At 49.7% G+C, this 13,669-nt stretch overlaps 6 protein-coding genes across 6 annotated transcripts; 3 read left to right on the top strand and 3 right to left on the bottom strand.

The window, feature by feature from the left end:
- Window positions 1-373: 373 nt before the first annotated feature.
- On the top strand, window positions 374-824 carry TrAtP1_011422 (uncharacterized protein; the record flags this gene model as incomplete). The annotated part of the gene is made up of 3 exons (XM_014084573.2): window positions 374-389; window positions 448-582; window positions 649-824. The coding sequence occupies 3 exons, from the start codon at window positions 374-376 to the stop codon at window positions 822-824; spliced, it is 327 nt and encodes a 108-aa protein (XP_013940048.1).
- Window positions 825-2,327: 1,503 nt separating this feature from the next.
- Window positions 2,328-5,283, bottom strand: TrAtP1_011421 (uncharacterized protein; the record flags this gene model as incomplete). Its single annotated transcript, XM_014084572.2, has 2 exons — window positions 2,328-5,137; window positions 5,199-5,283. 2 exons carry the CDS (start codon window positions 5,281-5,283, stop codon window positions 2,328-2,330), a joined length of 2,895 nt encoding a protein of 964 aa, XP_013940047.2.
- Window positions 5,284-6,250: 967 nt separating this feature from the next.
- On the top strand, window positions 6,251-7,316 carry TrAtP1_011420 (uncharacterized protein). Its single transcript, XM_066115105.1, has 7 exons — window positions 6,251-6,414; window positions 6,500-6,530; window positions 6,594-6,637; window positions 6,698-6,756; window positions 6,812-6,856; window positions 6,920-6,985; window positions 7,041-7,316. Exons 1-7 carry the CDS (start codon window positions 6,386-6,388, stop codon window positions 7,235-7,237), a joined length of 471 nt encoding a protein of 156 aa, XP_065971203.1. The 5' UTR covers window positions 6,251-6,385; the 3' UTR covers window positions 7,238-7,316.
- Window positions 7,317-7,327: 11 nt separating this feature from the next.
- TrAtP1_011419 (uncharacterized protein) lies at window positions 7,328-8,024 on the bottom strand. The gene has a single exon (XM_014083503.2). The coding sequence runs from the start codon at window positions 7,976-7,978 to the stop codon at window positions 7,358-7,360; it is 621 nt and encodes a 206-aa protein (XP_013938978.2). The 5' UTR covers window positions 7,979-8,024; the 3' UTR covers window positions 7,328-7,357.
- A 2,409-nt stretch (window positions 8,025-10,433) lies between these two features.
- On the top strand, window positions 10,434-11,633 carry TrAtP1_011418 (uncharacterized protein; the record flags this gene model as incomplete). The annotated part of the gene is made up of 1 exon (XM_014083385.2): window positions 10,434-11,633. One exon carries the CDS (start codon window positions 10,434-10,436, stop codon window positions 11,631-11,633), a length of 1,200 nt encoding a protein of 399 aa, XP_013938860.2.
- Window positions 11,634-11,967: 334 nt separating this feature from the next.
- TrAtP1_011417 (uncharacterized protein) lies at window positions 11,968-12,981 on the bottom strand (the record flags this gene model as incomplete). The annotated part of the gene is made up of 1 exon (XM_014084569.2): window positions 11,968-12,981. The coding sequence occupies one exon, from the start codon at window positions 12,979-12,981 to the stop codon at window positions 11,968-11,970; it is 1,014 nt and encodes a 337-aa protein (XP_013940044.2).
- Window positions 12,982-13,669: the final 688 nt, after the last annotated feature.

The raw sequence follows: 13,669 nt of genomic DNA, 5'->3' as shown, positions 1-13,669 counted from the left end.
GGAGCCACCAATCGCGTTATCATAGCTCCTGGAGCTTGCGAGTCCAGATCACCAAATGGGCGGAAGCCGGACGGCGAGCCCACGAATGGAGTCCCCTTGATCCACACTGCTACGCCATTGAAACTTGCCAAAGTAACAACGCAGTAGCCTCGGGTGCATCGTTGGGTGAATGACCAAGGGGTAAGGGGTTGTCACGTAGATCATTGGATGTGCAAAGGGTCGCGAGGTCGTTGACCCCTCTTGCACGGTGAGGCAGCTCTAAGCTTATAAATAGCTCTGCCGCTCCCACTTGTAACCTTCTTTTGCTTCTTCTTTTTGAATCAAACTCTCTTCTTCACAAATCCACATACCACAAAACTTCTCTTCATTCACAATGGGTTGGTTCGACGGTATGATCATCTCCAGAGCTGCCACGCGTGGTTTGGTGTCGTCTAATTGGTGCTACAGATAGCTCTGATCAGGCTCAGGCCTACGAGGAGGTCACTCAGCGACCTCACGAAGCCAAGTGGTCTCACGAGCTCATCGGCGGCGCTGCCGCTTACGAGGCTGCCAAGGCCTACGAGGATCACGTTGCCCAGAATGGTGAGAAAGGCCCCCTTTGCCAGACTCAGATATCAAAGTTCACCTGTCTAACTCTTCACTGTGCAGGCCACCCTGACGAGCACGCCCAGGCCAAGGAGATCCTCGCCGGTGCCATTGGCTTCTTCGTCGACCGTGAGGTTGAGACCAAGGGTCTCGACTTCATTGACCGCGAGAAGGCCAAGCGTCACGCTCAGCAGCAGGCTGAGGAGCAGCTCAACAACCAGTACGGAGACCGATGGTAAATACAGTCATATAGAAAAGAAAAATCGACAGTGCCATTGAATCCATTCGCTTTGTCCCAAGACGCGTGTGACGATGCGGGGTCTGCGAGGACCCCTCCTTGAGGCCTCCCCATAAACTGTGGTGTGGCCGTTGGTTGGACGGGATGCTGGCATCTGCTGCATCTGTCTCGCAACTCGCAGGGTCTGGCTGCTGCCCACCCCAAGCCATCGTAACTCTGAAAGAGTGAGGGGGGAGGGGGTTTCGTCAGCACGATCCCGTAGTACCTGTGTACCAGTAGTCGCAGCACCGGCACAAAGCTGACGCTGTAAATGCGCCCGTAGCATGTACATTGCGTGAATTGTGGCCAGGCGTCACTGCAAACCAATCTGAGTGCGCCCCTGGACCCGGGTGACGATGGTGGTTGGCTAGCCGGGAAACGATTGCCGATTAGCCCCAGGCCAAGCCGGCTGCTGCAGGTATGGTGGCTGAGAAAGCTTGGCCGCTGGAGACAGCTGGGCCAGGGCCAGCTTGTGGATGAAACGCTCGAGCATTTGCGGTGCGAAAAGGGTCTCTCCATGGATCGCTAAGCGGGGCGCGTCGACCAAGACCGCAGCTGGTGGATCGAATCAGATGCCAAGGACCTTGCCGCGTTTCCGGGAGGAGCGCCATCGTGAACTCACCGCGTCTTCTCGTTGCCCGTCATGCTGGCAACTGGCCTTTCTAGACCCAAGTTGCGCTCCATACGCCGTGGCTGGGGCTTGTGCTAAGAATGGCGCCACCCCTCTTTGGCTGAGGCGCTGCCACCATCGCCGAGCCCGAGCAGTGACGCTGTCGAGCAAGATGCATACCCGGTAGCATTTCGTGTTTGTGATGAAAATGCCGTCATTGTCGTTGTGCTGGAGTACAGGTATCTGATGCAGGTGTAGATATTTTGCAGCAGATGATGATCTGGACACGTTTATTGCAGAGGAATGTGCGCTCGCGGACTATCATAATTCCCGAAAGGCGGCATGGGTAACACAAAGATACGGCCAAACGCAAGATTAATTGCTCATGCAGCATCTCTCTCTAATTTGCCAAGGATTTGGAGACGTAAAACTGTAGATTAATACCCGGCACACCAATAATTAAGCTTATCCAACTGTCTAAAAATTGAAAGTGGTGCTTTTCTGCTGTCATCCAATGGGTGAATGGCAGCAATTGATCCATTAGCTCAGCTGAATGAAGCCCGGCACGGAAAACACCGCCGGTCGGCTGCTATGATTTGTATGTAATGTGCGGTGGTGTATTCGATCTTTCCATGCCTTGCTAGGTATTTCATGCCTCGTCTCCAAGTATTCTGCTCGACAGCGGTCAACGCTCTCTTCCATTTCATCCACGTCTATATCGTACCCTACATACAACATGCAATATTTAGTCTGGACATCTACATATCTTCCGACAAAAAGCATCTTCGCAGTGTTTGCATAAACGTGCCCCCCCTTCATCAGTCGTATCGTAAAAAAGTCATCATTTGTGGTCACTTAAGCCAACTTGATGCTCCAGTCTTCTCCAACACGTGCGCGGACGCCGTTGACAGTGGCAAACGCAGCTCTGCCATTCTCGGCAGCGTGGTACTCCACGGTGGCAGACCAGGTGCGTCCTTCAGACTCAACTTGAACCTCTTGGCGGTTCCACGAAGCAGGAGCACCAACAATGATAATCTTGGTGACGTGGACATCCCGCATGGCCTTGAGCCACTTGCCAGACTTGATCTTTCGCGCATCTCGTCCTTCCGGGTCGACTGAAGTGAGAACATCGCCGTCCAGACTGAATTTGCGGTAGATGTATTGGCCTTCCTCATACTCGTAAGAATCGCCGTCGTCAACATACAGCTCTCCTTCAGCTTCGCCATTCTTGGACACGGATATGACCAAGGTGTAGTCATCGAAACGCATGGCGCTGGTCGAACGGCGAGGGATATCACGACGAGTGATTATGTGGCCACCTCGCATCAGCATCGGTATCCGATCGAGCGGAGCATCATAAGTGACATGTTTGCCCTTTTGCGTCTTTGCCACATTATACGTAGTGTAGTCGTAGTAGACCTCGTCATCGGGAATCCAGATATCGGTCGAGAACTTATCCTTCTCTACGATTGGCTTAACAAGCAAACCAGTAGATCCTACGAAGAATTGGTCATCGATGGTCAGACCACCCTCCTCAGACGGATGTGTCCAAAACATCGGCCGAAGAATGGGGTCTCCATCCCGGTTTGCGTAGAAGAACATGGTGTACCATGAGGGGAGGAGAGAATACCGCAGTCTCAGTGCCGCAGTAACAATGGCGGTATATGGCTCACCAAGCAGATACGGCTCGCGGCGACGAGCGTCGATATGAGCATGGCCGCGGAAGAAGGGATAAAATGCACCTGCTTGATACCAGCGGGCGAGCAAATCTTTCTCGGGATCTCCAAAAAAGCCTGCGACGTCGGCTCCGGCAAATGGGAAGCCAGAGACACCTTGGTTCAGAACCATGGGAATGGAGCCCTGGAGATGGCCCCAGTCTGCTAAGTTGTCGCCCGTCCACATGGCACCGAAACGCTGGGAACCAGCATAGAAAGATCGAGTCAACACAAAGGGACGTCGAAGCTCGCCCTTCTTGCGAGTTTGGAGAGCCTCAAAGGTAGCATGGTGAAAGGTCATGCCGTTCAGGTTGTGGACATCCCGATGTTCCCAGTTGTCATGATGTAAGTTGTCTCGAGGCATACTGGTCTCTGGTCCGTCAAAGACTGAAGGCTCGTTCATATCGTTCCAGATAAAAGTGTTTTCCATCGTTCCCTTGAACTTGTCGTATTTGTATAGAGTCTTCCACCACTCACGGGCCTTGGGGTTGAAACAATCAATCCAGTTAGACTGGCCTGGCCAGCAGTGGCCATCATAGATTTTGCCTTCCTTATCGTGGACTGCAAGATCCTGAGACTGGAGTTGCTCATTGATCGGGTAGCCATCGGTCTTCTTGATGTGTGGATCGATAATGACCACGAGCTTCCTGCCATGACTATCTAGTTGCTTGCCCATGCCAATGGGATCAGTAAAGGAGTGAGGATCCCAGGTAAAATATTTGATGCCGTCCGTATACTCAATATCCAGCCAAATGACATCGTATGGGATCTTGAATTTGTCAAATCGCTTGTCAACGTCTTTAACATCATCATCAGAGATGTAATTCCATCGGCACTGATGATAACCGATGGCAAATTCCTGAGGCATAGCGGTATATCCGGCCAGCTCACCATATTTCTTCGTGACATCCTTGGGAGTAGGGCCCAAGAGCACAAAGACATCAAGGATACCACTTTCAGAAATCCAGTGGGTCTGCGTGCTGGTTGGGGCGCCAGAGTTTAGGCTCAGGGGATTGCTGCTGCCTTTGGCTTTGACGATGTCAACCCAAGTTTCGGCAGCATTAAGCCAGAAGACACCGACGGAAGAATCCTTTCGGTGAGCTTGCATGAAAGGGATTGATCCATAGAGAGTCATAGGGCTATCAAGAATATACTCAAAGACGTCGGCATTGTACATGCGGTATGGCTCTTGGAAATTGCCGTCGCCGCCTCGGGTTTCCTTGAGAGACAGAGGCCCAGTGTGCTCGGGGATACCGTAAACGTGCTCGTATCCGTGGAATGAAATGTCCAAAGCTATACTTTCGGGTCCGCGAGGCTTTGAATCCGTGTTTCCACCGAAAGATTCATCCCACCAAGTGCTTTCATCTTCGGTACTGTTTTCCTCTCCCTCTGGCCTTTCAATCTTGGGTCGCCAATGCTCAACATTGAGCAAGCCACGTTCGTTGAACTTGATATGAGAGGCGCCATCCCTTCGAAAGTCGATTTCAAAGGGCGAGAGTCGGATGACGGCCTCAAATTTGCCTTCGGGGCCGTATTTGACATTAATTTGAGAGCCCTCCTGGTGGACAATTTCAGCTTGCTGATCGGGCTCTAGACCGCCAACAATAGTCCATTTCTCGGCTTCATTGTACCGTTCTTTTCTGGCAATACTGTTGTGTCTCAACTCTATGTCCTTGTTTTGTCGTCGCTCCTCATCGATGCTGACGCGAGCCACGCCCGATTGGAGGAACGAGATTGTAAGAGGCAGTCGGACGGTATCGCCATTGGCATTGATTGTTTTGAGGATGACAGCTTGGAGCTGGCCGTCCTTCAGAGTAGGAGATTCGACGATCGCTTGATAGGGAGATACCCATGTCGAGCTCTGGGAAGCCGCGTTATCGGCGTAGGCGCGGTTTCGCTTGCAAAAGCCGGCCTGGTCGCATTTCTTGAAGTCGTGTTCCTTGACAGCCACTAGATACCTTATCATCAGCAAAGAGGCTCCCTAATCGCATTATGCTTTTTCTTTTCATACAGGCCGGCCCGATTAGACACGAGAATAAGCTCAGAAAGCTAAAGAGCACTGTCCACTTCTGGGACAGCCCCATCGTCAACCTCATGACGAGGGCGAGACTGGGCAAGTAAACAAATAAGCTGCGCGGTACAAATATTCGCTATCAATTAGGCAGCAACAGCAGGCCACATTGGTTCGGAAAGAGGTCGATGATGCACAGCCTCATTCAGTCAATCGGCTGAGGCGATGGGAGGATGCTGGTGATGGAATTCCCTCCAGAGGCAAGTCTACGGAGTACCACGCTTTGGGATTGGGTAGCGTCGTCGAGATTAAGCTATGTTGTCCGTTTGGGACCTCCTCGGCAGCTCTCGATTGGGCGTAGCCTGGCAGCCGAGTTGCAACCTGGAGGGGTAGGCCTCGTTAGATGCATTGGAACGAATAATGCGATTTGATATTTGCTTATGGCGGTGAATGCAGGCTGGTGGATTGGCACTGTACGTGGAAGCTTTTCAAGATGGGATGAAACCGTGAAAAATTTCATGAGACGAAAGTCTTGATATAAGAGGAGTCCTTGCAGCTGTTCCACAGATTCGACTACTACATACTTACCGTACCAAGCACAGCTTCATCAACAGCTGACCTCCAAGGCTCTGTATTATATTCTCGTCCTTTTTCAAGCTTGCTATTAGCCACTTCTGACTCTGCATAACCATGTATGTGAGACTGTGATTTCCCTATCTGAGATTGAACTTCTGCATCGCATCTAAGCCTTTCCATCTCGAAACCTACTAACAGCATTGCCGCATAGAGCCTTGGGCGAGAGCGCCTTGGAGTTATACTTTGCGTATAACATCCACCCAGCAACATACCGCACTGTACAACGCAGCCATCTGTTCTTTTTCTTGCCCATAGAGCCCAGCCAGCAAATCATCATGCCTGAACCCCACCACGAGGACCCCGCTTCCAGCCCAAAGTCCACCACTTCGCAGCCAAAAAGTCAACAGCGACGCAACCCGCTATTGCGGTGGACTACGGTAGCGGTAACCCTCCCCCCACCAATTTTCTTCGTCCCGCTACTTCTAGCCGCCATTTACTTTCTCTTCTCTTCTTCTTCTTCTCCTCAAGTCCAACAGCAATCTTGTTCGCTTCAATCCGTTCCACAAGTTCAGACAGCTTCTCTCAGCTCCTCAACTCCAAAAACCGCTAAAATGTCTTCTGAACACGCTACCGAGCAGACGTGAGATACCCCGCCATCAACCTCGATTAGCTGGAGTTTTTCTTTTTTTTTTTTTGTTCTGGTAGGAATCTAACCTATTCGATAGTTTCATTGCCATTAAGCCTGATGGTGTTCAGGTAAGTTTTCCTATATTTTACCATTTGGCACTGTCGAAATGTCTTATACTAACTTAGCTATAGCGTGGCCTGATTGGCCCCATCATCACCCGCTTCGAGCAGCGAGGGTAAGAGGCCATAATCGAATCGGGACGAAAGTACAACAACTGACACGATCAATTTCACAGCTTCAAGCTTGTCGCCATCAAGCTCACCACTCCCGGCAAGGAGCACCTCCAGGCTCACTGTTGGTCACCATCTTAAACAAACACCAAGATAATATTTCACTAACGAATCCTTAGACGCTGACCTTAGCGACAAGGCTTTCTTCGCTGGTCTCATCGAGTGTAAGTTCTTTACCCATAGTTTGACTAAATCGAGGCCTCCGCTGACCTTTTTCCTTTTGTTAGACATGAACTCTGGTCCCATCTGCGCCATGGTCTGGGAGGGCCGTGATGCCGTCAAGACTGGCCGTAGTACGTTATCCTGTAAAGCTACCTTTGGATCTATTCAGCTAACATAATCACTTAGCCATCCTCGGTGCCACCAACCCCCTTGCCTCTGCCCCTGGCACCATCCGTGGCGACTACGCCATCGATGTCGGCCGCAATGTCTGCCACGGTTCCGACACCGTCGAGAACGCCCAGAAGGAGATTGCTCTCTGGTTCAAGGAGGGTGAGGCCGTTTCCTACAAGGCTGCCCAGTACGGCTGGGTTTACGAGAAATAGTCAATTGTCGTTTATTAGGAGGCTCCATACATGCTGTCCTTACACTATTGGATAAGCTGCATTATGATAGAATAATACCAAAAAAAAAATGCTGAGATTTGTTTTGTTCCGCCTCCCTTTCTATGGCTTTCGCATCAATTTAGATTTAGCTCTAACGAGTAGGTTTGCAAACCACGGCGTGGCCCAGACACTGCCTATGATTCGGATGGGGAGAAGGGCTTTTGTTATCGCATATGCCAAGGCAACCTCGACAAGGATTTTATACTTTTGCTCTCCATTATGCCAGCGCTGCACTGCATCTTCCACATGTGCGTTCTGGTCCGTGGTTTCGGATGCAGGCGTGCTATTATTATCTTCCTGCCCAAAGCCAAACAAGCCTTTGCGCTTGAAATACCTCTCGTACCTCTCGATTCCTCCTTGCAGGGACTCTCCAAAATGATCGGTCACATAAGATATAGGTATGTAGTTGGTATAATGAAACAGGGAAAAGAGCCCAAACAAAGGTACAATTGCTGTAATTTCGTGTAGAATCATAAACGAAACGACATGCGAAACAGGGGCGTTGCGAAGGCCATTTGTGTATTTTTGCAGGCGTTTGGGGAGCTTGGACGTCAGGCGGTCGAGGCGTGATATGCGGCTCGCTTCGGTGGACTGGGCCCGGATTGAAGAGTGTAGGTGGAGTGTAGAAGGGCGTATTCGTATTGTCGGGCGCCAGGTAAAGACAATGCGGGCGCGAGACATGTCAGGCGATTCTGCGACAAACGCGAGTTTGCTGGAGGAGAGTTTTTGGGCGGTGGTTTCGCAGCTCCAACTCGGAGACAAGCATTTTGTGGTGGGGCTTGTCTGCTCTAATCCATGAGCTGTCGTTTACTACTAGTACATAGTGGGATGGCATTCAGCTCTCTTCTCAGAAAGTAATGGCTGTAGTATCTTGATTTTCAACAATTTATAATGTAAAAACGGCTTGAATAGGCCATGCTATGATGTTTTTGACTGCTATAATTCCCCTGTAACCCAAAATAACGCCGTTTGAAGCCCCTAGGTCGAAGTGTCCAGCAGCGTCACCTTTATTCTTAGCCCATCTGTAATGCCCCTATCCCTGTATAGCAAAGGACGCCCAAGCCAACGCTTCCGCAATATCCTGTATATAAATCGTAGTTCTCATCATGTCGTACTGGTGTATTGAATTTTTTTCTTCTTCCATCAATCTGATTTTTTTTTCGGTCAGTTGCAGTCAGATCTGTGGTAACAAGTAGGCCATACGGTTAGAGATCCGCTTCAGAGCCATTACTCAAGCAGCGGAGTGTTATCGCCAAAAACATCCTGGCCTTTGATCAAAGTTGGTTCCTTCGATAGCTTCTTGTATGGCGTGCCTCTATTGCTGATTTTGGCATATAGGTGACTTCCTCCGCTAGCGGCCTTGATCCATCGGTAGCAAGCAACGATTCTTTGCGCCATACTGTTGGTGTGTGATAGTGGTGTGATAAAAACAAACAAATCGAAAAGTTTGAATGGTAATGAAAGAAAAGCTGTACAAGTAGCTTGTTTAATATTCACTTTGGGCCGCCTGGGCTGTTGGTTGCTGTGATCAAAAGTGAACTCTTTCTCCAGATGTGACGGTATATATAATTACTCGGGATGGCACGACGTAAGGACGATATCGACGCATAAAAAGTTGCCCCCTCGCCCCCGGACCTTTCTATTTTTGCATAGCCCCTGAACGACTTTGGTTGGGTTCTGCTGCTTGCCCCAATGTTTGTCTAGGCCATCATACAAGGAGAGCTTCACTTTGGTAGGCCATCCAAACCTGAAACAAGAAACATGCAGGGACTCCTGGCGCTTCGAAACTGATTCGCCAAAAACCTGTCCGGGGTCCCAGTGGCGGAGGTTGCTGGCCAATCAATGCTGCTGACGGTGCCAGTCGTGGCAAAGAAGGCATCTGATGAATCATGAAGTTGCGCCACGAGAGGAGAATTTAAGACGTAAATGCGCAGCCTCAAATGCATACATATCGTTCATCGATATGACGGTGAAGACGCGAGGATTCACCATGGCGTGTGCTACACGGCGTGCCGCGAGACACACGTGGTCGCTATCTTAGGCGCGCGGCATCGAGACAGACATCTTGATTTTGTGTTTATGATCATTCTGCGACAAAAATAGACTCTGTGCAGCATTTGCACACTGGAGATGATTTGATGGATATCGCACTGCTCGCATCTGAGACGACGTTTAGCTAAGCCTCAAATTCCGATGCTTGCAGGAGGCCGCTTTTATCCTCTCTCCATCCTCACCTGACATCTTCTACTTGCGCATTCCATTAGGTACACTACCCAGCAGCATCTCTGCCTCAGCTCATCTTTTATTCCGACCTTTGCAGCAAAGTCGCCAGGGTACTTAGAAAAAATAATAATCGCTGGTGTCATATCCCAGGTACCAAGTCTGATTTTCTCAGTGATAATGGCCACATGCACGATGGTTTCCAATCTCCCAGTCTCCAGTCATTCCAGAGTTACTCTTTCTTGACCCCGGAAGCCCTTCTTGGCTAATATCTACCCTACAGATCTGAGTGCACTACATGTTCGTAGCAGTTATTTCATCGCTTTCAGACCTATGACCTAATCTAACTACTGGATACAAAGCCTTCAATGCCATCTTCACCTTACAGGCAGTACAAAGTACTTGAGGTAACTACTAGTAGTAGGAGCGGTGAAGTCACCTCAAGCTGGGCTGCCTCTTTCCTTCTGTGGTGGCATTTTTGACCGCCTCTACTACACAAAAGTCTGGCTTTGGAAAGTACCAAGATGCCTTGACCTGCTACTATGATCTCATTTAAGATGAAAATCTGCGTCATCGGCTCAACTTTGCCGCCTCGGGACACTCTTTCTCTCTGAGTCGGGATTTACCACTATACACCTCTTGCCTTCACAGCCGGAGATGCTTCCTCAAACCACCGTAATGACGACTCCTGGCGGTGAGACAGAGTTTTTTGTACTTTTGGGAGGAGGAAAACGCTTGGGAGTCCTCTGCCTCTATATATTTTCCTTCGTCTCTTCTGCTTCCTTTTCACAATCTACGGCCACTCGCTCAAGCTTCACAACCAGCAACCGTACGCCTAGTCCAGCCAGCCAAGCTATCGTTCACCAACCTTTCTTCGCAGAATCTTTCTCTGTCTGCCTCGGGAATCTCATCGACAATGGTCATCTCAAAGCTCGCTACCGGCCTTGTCGGCGCTATTGGTCTTTTCACGACTGTCAGCGCTCAACAGTTTCGCGATGAAGATCTCATCCTCTGTGACTGTGGCATTGGAGACAATCCTGATCACTCAGAATGGTCCACTTCTCGCCAGATAAACTGGTACCAGGACATCAACTGGCCCAGCTCTGCCTACAAGTACCCTGAAGCTCCCGACATGGCCGTTGAAGTCCCTTTCAAAGAAGGCTGGTATCCCTGGGTTCCAACCGGTGCAACCGCCACCATGCCCAACGGCGACGTCTGGACCGCTTACATTGAAGACGGCACCCCTGATGGCTTCAAAGCTGGAAGTGCAGTCACGACCAAAGAGGGTGGCCAAATGCTCAACTGCTGGGCTTACCGCGGTCGTCCTGTCAGCGCTGCCATCAACAAGACCATCAATCATGACGCCATCTGCTGGAGCGCCTTTGTTTGCAACCGGGATAATCATCCTCCTCCTCGCCCAGCCGACATGGGCTCTCAGACTTCTACTTTGACCACGTCTTCAGCGGCTCCTTCCACTACTTTCTTCTCTGAGCCACCACACACCGCAGTCCCAACCCCAACCTCGGGCAGTGGTGGTCAGCCCGTGCCCGTACCAACTTCTACTCCTCACACGGGACAGCTCGCCGTTTATTCTACTGTCAGTCCTCGTTTCATCAACTGGCAAAGTTCTTGGGGAGCTTTCATCAATAGCTTTGTTTGGGATCAGACCACCGGTAACTGTGTTGGTGGTCCCATCAAGGGGCAAGGCTACACCATCAACGTCGAATGTGCGGGCGTCAAGATTGATGATGATACCCACATGACACTCCTCCTCATCAAAGCCCTTCGCGATGTTGGCCTCAAGAGTTTGTGGTTCAACCAGAACCCCGCCATCCCTGGCATCAACGGAACCAACATTACGGCGCCCAGCTGGGTCGTCATGCCCGAGGCTTTTACCATTAGAGCCACCGACCTATCAAATCGGAATGTTGTCGGCTATCTCTCATACGGTACCAAGTATGATGGCTTCCTCAGCGGCCCATGCTCGGCATGCGAGACGGCTCGCTTCAACTCAGACTTTTTCGATCCCATCATTTCTGCAGTACAGGGCAGCTATCCCGTCTACAACAACTTCACCATTGAGGCCCAGTGCAGTCCCTGGATGGCTTGCGTCTAAGGAATACCGGTCGCTTCTTTGCCTTTTCTTTTTGTAACTGTCGGCATCTATACGCGTTAGCATGTTACTATCACTTAGAATGCTACAATCACCTATCCAGATGACTGAGGAGGATGAAGTGTCATATCTTTACACTAGTTGCTCAAGGCTATAGATGTATGTATGTTGCTCTAAAAAAAAAAACCATTTTGTCCATTTCTTCTCTACTGCCTCTAGGGACTACAGCATATAACGGATGTTTATTCTCAATCTCGCACACTCGGCTTTGTGAGTTCTGCCTTTTGCTTTATTATCAAATATGGTGCGACAATAGTATGTAAGCTCGATCCCTTCTTTATTCATCTGGTCCATCTGAGTAGTAATCGAACTTTCCTGGAACTTGGATCGGCTTATCGTTGGGAGCATCGGGATCAGCCTCCAGTATCGGCTTCGTCGCCTCATTGATCGGTGGAGGATTGATGCTCGGTAAAGGAACGTTGTTTCTCAAGATAGATGTCATCTGCCTTGCCCATTCCCAGGGCCTCTCTCTTCCACCGGGAAGACTATTGAAGTACTCCCATCCCATGACTCCGCCGAAGCGCTCATGACGTCCTCGAAGCAGAGCCAAGACATTTGAGAGAAATTCCCACATAACAAATCCATTGCCGTTTTCTGGGTTTGTAATAAGGCCAACGATAACCTTTTCGGCTGGCCAGCCTTTACGAAGAATCATTTCGTACATGATGGGGTTGCTCATATCGCCCCAGCCAGAGTAGAATTGAGTATTGTACCACGCAATTTCATGGCCGCGCATAACTTCTAGGGCTTCATAGTCGAAACCGCTGAGATTACTCCTATGATCAAGGAGGGCAGCAGCAACGGGCGCCAAAGTGATAATAAAGCCTTTGCCAAAATCGCTTCTTAGTCGGTCAATAAGATTGATGATGCCACCCAATGACATGTCTTCCTCAACGTCCAGGTCAAGGCCATCGAGGCCTCGTGCACGGATTATGTCGCGCAATGGAACGTAGTATTGTTCAAATTGCTCGCTGGAGCCATCTAATCGCCTGTATGATCCTTTGGCCGCTCCGCCAAGCATGCCCAAGACTTTAACCCCAGAGGCCTGGAGAATACGGAGTTCGGCCCATAGCGTCTCGAAGCGAGGATGATGAGGAGGATGGTCGTTGAGCGTGATGTGGTTGGGGTCTTCGTTGAGGTGAATGGCGGCCAAGATGACGTGAGTTAATGAGATTCCCGGCTGAGTGAGAAGTGGTAGGACGGATATTGGTCTGCTGGCGGAATCATGGTGGGTTTGATAGTAAGTTATGATCCTGGGGAGTGGATTGGAGGTTGGTTGAATTGGCGGCATGTGGAATGCAATGTTCAAGGCTGGCTATGAGAGCTGGAACAAGAATCGAGTATAGATGGAGGATGAAAATATGATGTTGGAAAAGTGAAGATAGGCTGAAAGTCAACTTGTGTGAGGTCAACTGGAGGTATGAGCTTTGGTGGGGCGCAGGACCCCGCTATCAGTGAACGCCCCTCAGCCTTGGTGAAGTTGGCTTATTGCGGCTTTGAGGACTGTAGTTGACATAATGTCGGCATCTACATGTGTTTTATATATTTATATATCTGCGCGTTCATTTTCGCAGTATTGTATGAATCTCAAATATTTTACTAGATGATGTATACATTCTGAATATAGGCCTAGCCTTGATTGCTATTAGACACTCTACATATAGGAGCCAACGATATAATGTACCAGGTATGCATGCATGCATGCATATACGTATATATGTACATGCACATTAGGCATAAATAGAGATGGCCTGATAAAGATTGAATAAAAATAAGATATCAAGTCTTCCAAGTTATATAAATATTTCTTTGCTGAGAGCGAGTGATGCTGTGAAGTCAGCGAGTTCGATGGACATCCTGCAGTAGAAAGGCAAAAATGGACGGAGAAGCATTTGTATCAGGTGAATGGTCAATGTGTTGAAAATCAGATGGCTGCGAACACAGAAGAGGTGGATGCTGATGTGTAGACATCATATCTG

Source organism: Trichoderma atroviride, chromosome 6 (assembly GCF_020647795.1).
Source record: "Trichoderma atroviride chromosome 6, complete sequence".
Taxonomy (NCBI): Eukaryota; Fungi; Ascomycota; class Sordariomycetes; order Hypocreales; family Hypocreaceae; genus Trichoderma; species Trichoderma atroviride.
This window is presented reverse-complemented; position numbering and strand designations above follow the sequence as displayed.